Raw genomic sequence first — 13,685 nt, 5'->3', positions numbered from 1 at the left:
GCATACCAGTACATACCAGTACAAGAGTAAAATGTTGCACCACCAAGGCCTTCTTATAGCCTCCCTCTGTCTTGTGGGAACTGGTTGCATTTGTTTTCAGATCTTTAGACAGTTGTTTGTTAGAGCTACGTCCCATTATGGTTAAAGGTCAAAGGTGACAAGACTGCAGGCTGATCTCTGACCTTTGCACAGTACTGTGTGTGTATGCTGGGTTCGCTTGTGTGTGCCTGTATATCTAGTACATGTTTATTAATATGCATAACTCTGAAAACAGAAGATATTAAAGGAAAGCTTTAATAGCTGGAGCTTCAGCGATCTGTCAGTCAAAAGCAGCCTCAGGAGGAGACTTTTTTCAGAAGATAGAGGACTGATGAAAGAACACTGCTCCCTCGCTCCCTCCGGGGGAAGAAAGAAAGGGATCTAAGTTTTTCATGTGAGAGAAAGCGGAGAGATAAAGAAAATGGAGGAAATGCCATCGAACCCCAGGCTTTTCAGCTCTTAACTGGGGCCAGGCGATATGAGCTGAAATTCATATCACAGTATTTCACACCTTGTGGACAATAGCGATATGATAGCTTGATGATACTGCAAACAGAAAGTATGCAACAGTATGTGGGCCAGATTCATAAAGCACACTGGCAGGTTTACCATGACCATCAAGAGCAAGAAGCATTAACGATAACATCACAGTGATTCACAACTGAACACCATTCTGCATTCATACCACCCGGATGGACCTGCCGAGAAGAAGCCAATGCAGATTTTAGGATCTTTTCCAAGGGCGTGTTCACGCCTGCACTTCACATTTAGTGTGATTCCTTTGGGCAGGTGTGAACACCTGGGATGCAGTAATCCCAATGGGATGCAGACCAAAACAACCATGAGAAAACAACACCTTGAGAAGAGGTGGTTTCAACCCGGAGCACCTTGATTTGATCAAACTATCAGTGCACTCTGCTGCTCTTGAGCTACATGGCTGCCTTAGTCAGCTGTTAAGCCAGGTGTTAAAGGCAAAGAACAACTGCAAGAATGGGCTCACAGTTTTTTGTGACACATTATCTGATTCAGACCAGAACAAAACAACTGTAGGTGTAAAAACACCCTTTTTTATTATTCCAGACAAGTTGGTTGGTGTCACTGGCAAGTCTCATTTAATAACACTTTACACCACAAGGTCCATAACCATGTAGAACAGCCTCATTTTGCCTCTACGAGTTTTCCTTTGTTGTGCCAGGCTGTCGCTGCACCTGCCGTCAGTTTACTGCTTGTTTGTGGATCTTTCTGCCTTTTTGATCGTCAGTTAGTTAAAAAGCTGCTTAATTGGGTTGAGGTCTATCTGAAGCTGCCATTTCAGAAGATGCCATTCCTTTGCCATAAGAAGCTCTTGGGTTGCTTTTGTGGCAAGTTCCATTGGTAGCCATACAGGCCCATGCTTTAACAGTGCCTCCACCATGTTTGACAGGTGACCCTTTCTTTACCACTCCATACTTCATACAATTAAGCTTGGTTTCATTTGTCCAGCAAATCTTGTTCCAGAACTGGGCAAACCATAATTGCCTTCACTCTTCTGAGAAGGCTATGCACTAGGAGTTGGAACATTGCTGTGAGAATTTGATTGAATTGAATGATTCACGAGAGCAGTAGTGAGGTCAAGGACTGACATGGGTCTACCAGAAGACTCCATAGGCAAGTTTGCAAGCAGAAAAGAATTGACAATGTAAACAATTTGATAGAAAACATCATTTGGAGATTGGCTCAGTTTTTGCCGCAGGCTTCGTCCGCCCAGAAGTCGCAGATCCTGCCATACATGGAAGCCAGGGGCGGAGCCAACCCGCTTAGCAGTCAGACTAGTGGTGAAAGCAGCAGAGAGCAGCTTTTTTATTTTTTATAAAGACAGGTGAATGCAAATGATTGGTTAAGGTGAAGTTGACATAGCATTAGAGTCTCCTAGTAGAACTTTCGCTGAAGCTTTCTGGATTACCACTCCAACTCATCCAAAAGGTACTGGATGGAGCTTCATCACTCCAGAGAATGTTATACCCCCTAGCCAACGCTTGGCATTAGGCATGATGACCTAAGGCCTAATTCCAGCTTCTCCAGAGCATCTCGTTCTGTTGTCAGTGCTTTCCTATGAAGGTTTTACAAGCTTTGTGTGCATTCGAACACCTGTAGCATTGGATGCACTTTGATGTAGTTGAAAGTGTTGAATATACTGATAAAAAGGTTGTCCACAAACATTTGGACATGTAGTGATCTCCAGTAAAGGCTCAGACTATTCTAACACTAACATTCATCTCGAGGCGGAGCTGTTTGCGGTTTAGCATTTTTATTCCACAGTATGGTAAAATCCACATCATCCAACAGTATCACTGTGATTATGCATTGTTTACGGATATCCCCGGCAGCCCTGCTTTAAACTGAGCTGAGTTGTTTTACAGCGAGCAGTCAGCCTCTGAGTGCCGATAATGAGGAATACTACCTTGACATTTCTGACTAGCGCTGTTTTTCAAGCCTCATAAATGCACAAGCTCCGACTAACAACTCTGTTCTCTGAGGGAGGAAACAACACTTTACTTTAAACACTTCCATCACCTCATTCCCTAATCCTCATCCTTTCCCTGCTACCATGTTGAGGGTCAGTAGTCTCTCTCTGCTGGCTCCGAGTGGCTTACCACTGTGGCTACCACTGTGCCTGGGGGCTATGAGTTCGAATCCCAAGCCATGCCGCTTTGCCATCAGCAGCCGGAGTCCTGGAGAGCACAACTTGCTGCTCTTCGGGTGGGTAGATGGTAGGTAGTGGTGATTGGCTTTGCATGGATCTGTGGAGACATGCAAAGAGATGTCCTTACACTCCCAGTGTCGGGAGCAATGCTAGTGCTGGGGGGGTGCAATGAACAGGTGGGTTAATTGGCTGTACCAAATTGGGAGAAAAAAACCCTCACCCCTCATGCTCTCTCACTTTTCATTTTCTCATATATTAGTAAACACCAATGACCCAGTTTAATTGGCAGCCATACATGCCCATGCCTTAACAGTGCCTCCGCCATGTTTGACAGACGATCATGTTCCGCACATGGACAGATCTTTGCCCTTCTTGACTTTGCTTTTCTTTGCGTCTTTCCTCCTATGTCTCTCCCCTTTTGATTTTCCTCATCATTTTCCTGCCCTTTCTTCATTGCTCTGCTCTCTGTCCATGTCTCTCTTTCGCTGTCTCTGCATCTCTCTCGCTCATTTTCCTCTCCCTATCTGAGTCACTCTTCATAGCTCTCTCTATCTCTCTCCCTCTCCCTCTCCTTCTCTCTCTCTCTGATGAAGTATCTCTCTCTACAGGTCATTAGGACAGTCCTGGTAAAATGATGTTTAATGGCCTCCTCACTAATGCGATAAATCATTTATTTGGCTCGGCACCTGCTCTTGCTATTAAACACTGACGCTGGTGCATCCTCTGTGCCTCATTGTGTGTGTGTGTGTGTGTGTGTGTGTGCTTGTCTGTAGCACCTGCAACATCTTGCTCTCGCTCTCTGAGTGTAATTAGATGCAGTGAGGTGCAGAACTGACAGTGGTATCTGGAATCGGCAGTACATTGTGTTAATGATAATGTCCGTCACAATTGAAAGGAAGAGATCCTACAGCAAACCCCTAACAACACCCTAGCAACCACCTAGCGCCACCTTAGGAACCACATGAAATTACATCTAAACTGCCAAGCCCTAGACAGCCTAGCGGACACCTGAAACACTTTGAAAACCCTAACCACTCCTTAACAACCACCTAAAATACCACAGCAACCATTTTCAACACCGGTGTGACCCTCTGACAAACATATTCTGTAAACAACAGCAATCAACTAATAAAACCCTAGCAACCACCTAAAATAACGTCTGAATTGCCAAACCAGCCACCTGGAATACTTTGGACACTCTAACCACTCTTTAGCAACCACCTAAAATGCCACAGCAACCACTTTCAACACAGGTGTGACCTATATATATAATCTGTAAACAACAGCAATCAACTAACAACATCCTAGCAACAACCTAGCAACACCTCAGCAACCACCTGAAATGCACTGAACTGCCAAGCCAAAGACAGCCCAGCAACCACCCAAAACACTTTGGACACACTAGCCACTCTTTAGCCACCACCTAAAATACCATAGCAGCCACCTAGCAAGATTACCCTAACATTAACTATATGAATCCATGTCATCTTTTTTTTTTTTTTTTGCATGGATTTTTTTTTGCAATATTAATGTTACACCTACACCAAGATTCACAACGTCATCGCTGGACCAACAGCTCAGAACAACAACCGTAGTGTGTGGAACCCGTTCTCCAGTGTGTGTAGAGCGGTCTCTGTAACAGAGCAATTCTGGAACACACCAGTTTCCCCAGTGTTGTTTGTCAGTGTGTGTGTAGTGAAGTGCTGAGTCTCACCCCTCCTTTCTAATCCATCTATTCTTTCCTTCTGACCTCAATTTGCTGCCTCTCCCCGTTTCCCTCTGCTTTACTGACCCGACTCTGCTGACCTCTCCAGGCTCCGCCCACAAATGTATTCTTTCTATGTTACCTGTGGTTGGATTGGACATACTTTACAGAATGGTACCTGAAATCTCATTCAGCATGTTGAGACATTGTAGCTCAGAGGTTCTGTATGTGTGTGTGTGTGTGTGTATATCCATCTAGTAACTATTGCTATGAAAGGATACACTGGTGGGAGGAGCCTGAAAGGGTTTTTATTTAGGGTTTTCTTTTACTGTTGAATCTTTCTTTGTTCTTTTTCTTTCATACATTCTTTTATTCTTTTTGTTTCTTTTTGATGTTCTCCAGCCTTTCTTTGTTCTTTCTCTCATGATTGCATGAGACTATTCCTTTTTTGCTTTATTTGATTATTTTTCATTTATCTGTATTTTTTATTGGCTTTCTTTCTTGCTTATTTTTATTCCTTTTTATCATTTTCTTTCTTAGTTCTTCCTTCCAGATATTTTATATATCATTCTTTCTTTCTTTTTCATGTTTCATTCTTTTCATTTGTTTTTGTTTGTTCTTTTTCTCATAATTTATTCCATTTATTCCATAAATATGGAATAAAACTGAATATGTCATCATTAATTTATTTTTTTCTTTTGTTTTCTTTATTTTTGTGTTTTCTTCACTTTTTCTCATTGCATTTTTTTATTTTCTTTGTCTTCTTTCTTTTTTGCTCTTCTTTCTTTTTTTCTTTCTTTCTGTTTCTTTATTCTTTTCTTTTCTTTTCTTTTCCTTCTTGTTTATTTTTATTCCTTTTTCAAATTTTTCTTGCTTTCTTTTATTCATTTTGCTTTGTTTTGTGCCTTTTTATATTTTGTTTATTCTTTTGTTTTTGGTTTTCTTTCTTCCTTTCTTTCCTTTTTTCTCTTTTTTTCATTCATTCATTTATTCATTCTTTCCTTCTTTGCTTTTTTTCTCTTTTGTCTTTTTCTATGCTCTTTCTTTTTGTCTTGCTTTCATTTTTTTGCATTTCTTTTATTTTCATTTCATTTATTTTCTGCTTCTTTAGTATTTTTAATTATTTAACATTTTTATTCTTTCTTGCTTTTTGCTTAACTTTATGTCATGTCCTTTCTTTTTGTTGTTTCTTCCATTCCTGTTTTCTCGCTTTTCGTTCAAACATAACTCTTTCTTTGTTTTTGCTCTAATTTATTTATTTATTTACTTTCTTACTCACTCACTTATTTCTCTCTTCCTTTTATGTGTTCCAGTTATGAGGACTATGAGCCGGAAATAAAGTAAGAACTGAAAACACGTGTGAATGAATGAATGAATTTTTCCTCCCTTCTTTTTCCTTCCAGTTGACGTTCAGCTACTGTTTTCACTCTCTCCTCTCTTTCACACTGTCTGACTCTCATCCTGAGACTGCTCCATTCTTGCTCCTACTTCCACTCCTTTCTCATGATCTCATGATCTCATGAGTAAAATGCTTCACTCTGACCCCCCTACCCCCCCCCCCCCCCCCACGGCTCACACAATCTACGTAGTGTGCTGCTTACATCACAGCTGTATTGCCGTGTACATCACTGTTTGCCGGTGTCTGGCTCATGCTGACTGGTTTGACGTGCTTCATGTCTTTAGATGAATAAAGCGTATATTCCTTTTTTGTATTGATATTGATTAAGATTAAAGGCCACTGTGAATATTGTGTGTGAATGTGTGTGTGTTACAGTGTGTGTGCCTGCTTGTGTGAACTGCACAAATGCTTTTTATTCAGTCTTCATGTTATTCATAGTCATTAATGTCAAATCAACTAAGACAGCTCATTGAGTTCTTTATTGATTTCAAAATATTTACTGCTGGCTTCACAGTTTCCACCATTTAAATGACCTTATTTCACAGACAGCTCCAGCTTTCCTTTTCCCGACTCCTGTGGCGCAAGCACAGCTCAGCCAGCTTGCGCTGTTTTCCTTGTAATACCTCAATAAGAAGCCTAAGGATGCAAAAACACCTTGGTGTGTACAGGGTTAATTCACATGCTTGAGACAGATCCTGGAGCATGTGGGTTAGTTTGCTGGTGTTTCAGTTACGCAGGTAAAGCAGGCCTGCTAAATTAGCACAGACTTGTAATCAGGGCAGTGAAATCGGAGGCCCTGCGGCTCTACAACTCTCTGCTGGAGCGCTTCCGCACTGATTACAGCCACCCTGCACCTCTGCTGCACTTTGATATCCTCTTTCTTCTTCTTCCTCTTCTTTGTCACTTTCATGTTTTCCTCTCCGTCTTTCTGTGGATCTTCGTCTGTTCACCAGTCTCTCGCCTGTGGTTTCTGCTCATGGACAGGGCGAGTTTTCCGGGTGTTTGTGGCCGCCTTCGAAAAAACTCTCAACACCATCTTTGTTTTTTTGATCCAGCTGTTTGCAATGAGCTCTAATTGCATTTAGTTTAGCTCACGCTTTATTATAACTATAGTTTATATTACATTTAGAGATATGCTGTAACGATTGGGGGGTTGAGACAAGATGCAAGGGATAGAACCCAAATTAATGCTAACACAGCACAAACCACAAACACCACAGATATCAACAATGCTAGACAAGGAACGGCACAAACACAGAGGAATAAGAGCACAAGACACAATCAGGAAATCCTAGGGAGGACAACAAGAGGGCAGGGCTACAAAGAAGACACAGGTAGGAACACTAATGACTAGGAGGGGGCTAGGGCGGAGACAAGAACACCAAGACAAAACACAGACACAGATCAGGAACAGAAAACATAAGGGCAAGACAGAAACACCTGTGGCATGTGTACTGCATCTGTTAGCTGTTCCTTTGTAATGGACTAATCTTGAAATAATGAGGTATTTAAAGATATTTATCATTATTAAAATAATACATGATATTGTAAGACAAATAATAAGCACAACTTGACCGTATTTTAAAAATAGCTATACAAATCATGCAGAAATTCTCATAATTTAACAGCAGTTTGTCTAAAGAATTTTTTCAGGCTCCAGGCTCCTCCCTCTCCCACCTCCTTCTGCCTCTTCTTTAGCCCCTCCTACTCATCAGTGCTTTCACCTGTGTTTAGTTTGTCAGCTTTTTTCCACAGGTGGTTCTATTCTTATCTTTGGTATAATCATTGCCGTTTATGGCCGTGTCTGAAACTAGAGGTAGCTAGCTGACCGGCAGTGTGTTATAGAGGGTCTCTATAACCAAAACGTGAAGGCAACAATATGTCCTGACGTTGGCAAGGTATCAACATATGAGTATTTATCTGGGTTGTCATTAGCCGTTACAATTTTTACCCAGTGAAATAGTAGGCTAGATTACTGAACCTTCATTCAGACATGACTGGTTCATGCCTTTCTGCCTGAGAGTCCTAAGTCTAAGTAGGCAGCATTCCTTACATTTCACACATTGACAATAAATGCTGCCTGCACAGGCAGTATTCAAAAGTAGGAAGTTATAGAGTCAAGTCTGAATCGAATGTTTGTATAGAAAGCTGGGTAGATACCTGCATCTTGCTGATTTGTAAAGGCAGCGTAGATGTATCCTTTGCCACCCTACATATCCCATGATTCTCTGGGTTAGTGCCGGCCCAGTAGTAGGTCTTAATATATGTGATGTGTATGTGATGTGTGTTGCAGGTCATGGGTGATCGGTGCTATAGCCCTGCTGTGTTTGCTGGGTCTGACCTGGGCGTTCGGTCTGATGTACGTGAACGAGAGCACAGTGATCATGGCTTATCTCTTCACCATCTTCAACTCTCTACAGGGCATGTTCATCTTCATCTTTCACTGCGTCCTGCAGAAAAAGGTAACACACCCCCTCCATATAACAATGAATGAATGAGCAGTGAAGTATATAAATATATGGTCAAAAGTATTGGGACACCTGCTCATTCATTCATTGTTTCATCTGAAATCAAGGGTATTTAAAGAGTTTATGGCCACTATTGTCCGGAGAAGGCTTTCAATAGAGTCTAAATATACAGTATATCCACTATATGTCCAAATGTTTGTGGACACCCCTGATAAAAGAATGCATTAAACCACTTTAAGTTGCAGCTGTTGCTGACACAGATGTGCCAGTGCACATAATCATCTTTAGTCCCTGTAGAGAAGCACTGTCAATAGAATAGGACTATCTGTAGCAGATAAACATAAACTTCTTGGCACCATGCCTAATGCCAGATGAGGGGTGTTGGGGGTGGTGGTATAAAGCCCCTCCAGCAGTGAGCTGTGGAGCAGTGGAACTGTGTTCTTTAATGCAATGATGGTGTGCCATCCAGTACTTTTGGGATAAGTAATGGAGTGGGCATGAGGTGGGATGCTGATCATCCAACATCCTGACCTTACTAATGCTCTTGTCACCGAACGCAATCAAATCCTCACAGCAGCTCTCGTCCAAAATCTAGTAGAAAAATTTAGTAGAAACAGGAAACAGTTAATCCAACAAGAACAGGATCAGCTCCTTTTTTTAATACCTTTTAATAATTTCGTATAAAACATGAATAAATGAGCAGGTGTCCCAATACTTTTGTCCCTATATCATGTGTGTATGTATTGAGACTACTGAATCATGGTACCTCTGCGTTTAGGTGCGTAAAGAGTATGGAAAGTGTTTGCGGACTCACTGCTACAGTGGAAAGAGCGTGGACTCCTCTATGGGCTCCAGCAAAAGCTCCGCCTCTCGCGCCCCAGGACGTTACTCCAGCAGTTCACAGGTAGGGAGGGCTACCCTTAAACACTAACACACACACACACACATATATATAATTACACAATCCTGTGTTGTCCATGATGTCCTGTGAATCCTTGGAAACACACATCTTTAACTGTTTCTCACAAGCATAACCTTCATAGTTACTGAATCGTTATTTGTGTTTTCTCTTACACTCTTTGTCCTCTCTCTCTCTCTCTCTCTCTCTCTCATCACAAGGTCCACCACCAGCCTTGTATGACAAACTGCTCACAGTTACAGTATGAACAAGTAATTATCCACTCTATAATCTCTATCCTACATGCAATTCATTGCCAATACACTGCAGTAGTGCATACTCCACACTGTACCATTCGCTTACAGCAAGCATAAAAGACGCCTGCTTGCTACTTAACCTGCTTTCATTCACTGTGCCCCCCACCTCGTGACCCAAGCCATCTGCATGCTTCGCTTCTAGCGTGCTGTCAATGCTCCAATAACAGTGCTGAAGTGCATGCACTTTGACTGCATGCAGAAGGGAATTGGCGTTTTTTCAGGCATCTGCCCATTGGCTTGTATTATCAGCGACTTTAGAGCCGGCGGTTTTCCTTCTCTTTGTAGCACAGAGAAACACAGCGATCTCTAGAAGATATCAGTTTGGGAAAAGCACCACATACCTTTCCTTTAATAGACGCCCATTAATCCATCATTCAGTGAAAAGCACAGGCTTCACACTCCCAAGGATAGTTTGCATAGAATAGTGCAGTAACCCACAACCAGATGGATTTGAAGAGCGTAGCTGCCTGAAGCGTTTCTAATAAAGTGGCCAATGTGTGGAAACACAAGATAGGGGTTTTTAATAAAGTGGCCGATGAGTGGAAACACAAGATAGGGGTTTCTAATAAAGTGGCCACTGCATGGAAACACATTGTAGATGTTTCTAATAAAGTAGTCAGTGAGTGGAAGCACAAGATAGGTGTTTCTAATAAAGTTCTAATAAAATAGCCAGTGAGTGGAAGCACAAGATAGGTGTTTCTAATAATGTGGCCAGAGAGTGGAAGTGTTTCTAATAGAGTGGCCAGTGAGTAGAAGTACAAGGTAGGTGTTTCTAATAAAGTGGCCAGTAAAAGAAGTACAAAGTAGATGTTTCTAATAAAGTGGCCAGTGACTGAAAACACACAATCTATGTTTCTAATAAAGTGGCCAGTTAACAGCGAGTGTGCATGATGCAGTGTTGATGCAGCAGTTTTAGTCGTTGGTAATCAGCACTTCCTGATTGGTATTCAGAGACAGGTTTTGTAGCTGTGATTAAAAATGAAAAGCTTCTGCTTCTGCGTGAAGATTTGAACAAGGTGCAGCTGGTCGCCCGAGGGGGAAAAAAGAGATGGGGAGGAAAAATCTATGTTGCTAACTTATTAAACTTAAGTGCATGCTGCTTTGTTTTGCTTCCTGATGGAAACAACTTGTGAATCGACTTTCTTTAGTGGGGTTTCTCTCATAGCATATGTGAAATATGGCAGCTAGAGTGGTTTGAGGTAGTACAGGTCTGGGCTGACACAAAACAGGGTGGATAAAAATGGGTCTGCCGTATGCAGGGTGATGTTTTTCCCCATTAATATTATACTGTGAGGATTGCACTGGCACCAAATAGAAAAGCAGAAAAACCTGTTTTGCTCTGAACTGAACTGAACGTCAATTTGACGTCAGAAAGACATTGGACCATAATGTTAGACAGACGTTGAATTAAAGTTGAAAATGACATCAGTGTTGTACAGTTTGCTTGAAATCAAAGTCACATATACGTCAAAACCAAACATTATGTTTACATCAAGCTCCAGCGTTGAACTGATGTTATGTTTTGGTTGGAAATCAAAGTCGCATATCTGTCTTTACATTGACATCAAGCTACAACGTTGAACTGATGTTATATTTTGGTTGGAAATCAAAGTCGCATATCTGTCTTTAGGTTGACATCAAGCTCCAACATTGGACTGATGTTATATTTTGTTTGGAAATCAAAGTCACGTATCTGTCTTTATGTTGACATCAAACTCCAAAGTTGGACTGACGTTGGATTTTGGTTGGAAATCAAAGTCACATATCTGTCTTTACGTTGACATCAAGCTCCAACGTTGAACTGATGTCCTATTTTGGTTGGAAATCAAAGTTGCATATCTGTCTTTAGGTTGACATCAAGCTCCAACATTGGACTGATGTTATATTTTGGTTGGAAATCAAAGTCACATATCTGTCTTTATGTTGACATCAAACTCCAACGTTGGACTGACGTTGGATTTTGGTTGGAAATCAAAGTCACATATCTGTCTTTATGTTGACATCAAACTCCAACGTTGGACTGACGTTGGATTTTGGTTGGAAATCAAAGTCACATATCTGTCTTTACGTTGACATCAAGCTCCAACGTTGAACTTATGTTATATTTTGGTTGGAAATCAAAGTCGCATATCTGTCTTTAGGTTGACATCAAGCTCCAACGTTGGACTGATGTTATATTTTGGTTGGAAATCAAAGTCACGTATCTGTCTTTATGTTGACATCAAACTCCAACGTTGGACTGACGTTGGATTTTGGTTGGAAATCAAAGTCACGTATCTGTCTTTACGTTGACATCAAGCTCCAACGTTGAACTGATGTCATATTTTGGTTGGAAATCAAAGTCGCATATCTGTCTTTAGGTTGACATCAAGCTCCAACGTTGGACTGATGTTATATTTTGGTTGGAAATCAAAGTCACATATCTGTCTTTACGTTGACATCAAGCTCCAACGTTGGACTGATGTTATATTTTGGTTGGAAATCAAAGTCGCATATCTGTCTTTAGGTTGACATCAAGCTCCAACATTGGACTGATGTTATATTTTGGTTGGAAATCAAAGTCACGTATCTGTCTTTATGCTGACATCAAACTCCAACGTTGGACTGACGTTGGATTTTGGTTGGAAATCAAAGTCACATATCTGTCTTTACGTTGACATCAAGCTCCAACGTTGAACTGATGTTATATTTTGGTTGGAAATCAAAGTCGCATATCTGTCTTTAGGTTGACATCAAGCTCCAACGTTGGACTGATGTTATATTTTGGTTGGAAATCAAAGTCACATATCTGTCTTTATGTTGACCTCAAACTCCAACGTTGAACTGATGTTATATTTTGGTTGGAAATCAAAGTCACATATCTGTCTTTACGTTGACATCAAGCTCCAACGTTGAACTGATGTTATATTTTGGTTGGAAATCAAAGTCACATATCTGTCTTTATGTTGACCTCAAACTCCAACGTTGAACTGATGTTATATTTTGGTTGGAAATCAAAGTCACATATCTGTCTTTACGTTGACATCAAGCTCCAACGTTGAACTGATGTTATATTTTGGTTGGAAATCAAAGTCACATATCTGTCTTTACGTTGACATCAAGCTCCAACGTTGAACTGATGTTATATTTTGGTTGGAAATCAAAGTCACATATCTGTCTTTACGTTGACATCAAGCTCCAACGTTGAACTGATGTTATATTTTGGTTGGAAATCAAAGTCACATATCTGTCTTTATGTTGACATTAAACTCCAACTTAGGACTGACGTTGTGAATTTCCCCACTGCGGGACTAATAAAGGATTATCTTATCTTATCTTATCTTATTTTGGTTGGAAATCAGTATAACGTTGGCATGTGGCGTTTGAAAGGCATTGGATTTTTGTTACTTAACGTCACAATGTAAAACCAACAAAATTTTAACATCAGCTGTCAGCACTATTCCACGTCAAAAGGACGTTGTCCTGACATTGAATTTTGGTCACCCAACGTCAACATCTAATGTCATTGTTGGGGTTTTAAGAACCATGTTCATTTAGTACGAGAGAGGGAGAGAGAGAGAGAAAGAGAAAGGGAGAGAGAGAGAGAGAAAGAGAGAGGGAGAGAGAGAGAGAAAGAGAGAAGGAGAGAGAGAGTGAGAAAGAGATAGGGAGAGAGAGAGAGAGAGAGAGAAAGAGAGAGAGAGTTTGTGTTGCTTGTCTCATCACAAATCCTTTGCTTTACAAAGCTGAGCTTTAATACCACATTACCATGGCAACGAAGTATGCGGTTAGGTTATCTCTATGGAGACAAGGTTTTACATTTAACCTTTAGCCTTTTAGAGGTCATCTGCTTAGATGTTCTCCAGACACATGTGAGGAGAATTTGACACACTCTAGACACTCTGATGTCCCTGTGTGTGTGTGTGTATATAAATGTCTTTCTCATGACTGTGTGTGTGTCAGCAGGTGTGTGAACCTGACTTGTACCCCAAACACACTCCAGTGATCGAGTGTGTGTCCCTGTAAATGTCACTAGGATGAGTGATGTTTCCTGGATTATTTTAGGCCCCTGCATTGTGAGCAGTGACGGCAACAGCAGAACCATAGACATATAGGGGGTTTGCCCATTCAACAGTTATAACCATACAACCCGAACGAGGACCCGTAGACCCTTAACTGGAGCTGAAGCTGATCTTC

At 41.1% G+C, this 13,685-nt stretch overlaps 1 protein-coding gene across 14 annotated transcripts in view; it reads left to right on the top strand.

Moving 5' to 3' along the window:
* Positions 1 to 13,685, top strand: part of LOC140547107 (adhesion G protein-coupled receptor L3) — a 423,620-nt gene that overhangs the window by 389,927 nt on the left and 20,008 nt on the right. For 9 of the 14 annotated variants that reach the window (XM_072670638.1, XM_072670640.1, XM_072670644.1 and 6 more), the window contains 3 exons: positions 8,120 to 8,288; positions 9,073 to 9,198; positions 9,414 to 9,464. In XM_072670638.1, the coding sequence (XP_072526739.1) occupies positions 8,120 to 8,288; positions 9,073 to 9,198; positions 9,414 to 9,464 (346 nt within the window). The remainder of the gene's footprint in view (positions 1 to 8,119; positions 8,289 to 9,072; positions 9,199 to 9,413; positions 9,465 to 13,685) is intronic. The other 5 variants (XM_072670645.1, XM_072670648.1, XM_072670652.1 and 2 more) reach the window with 1 other exon arrangement.

Source organism: Salminus brasiliensis, chromosome 24 (assembly GCF_030463535.1).
Source record: "Salminus brasiliensis chromosome 24, fSalBra1.hap2, whole genome shotgun sequence".
NCBI lineage: Eukaryota > Metazoa > Chordata > Actinopteri > Characiformes > Bryconidae > Salminus > Salminus brasiliensis.
Note: the sequence above shows the minus strand (reverse complement) of the source record. Positions and strands in the feature narration are given on the sequence as shown.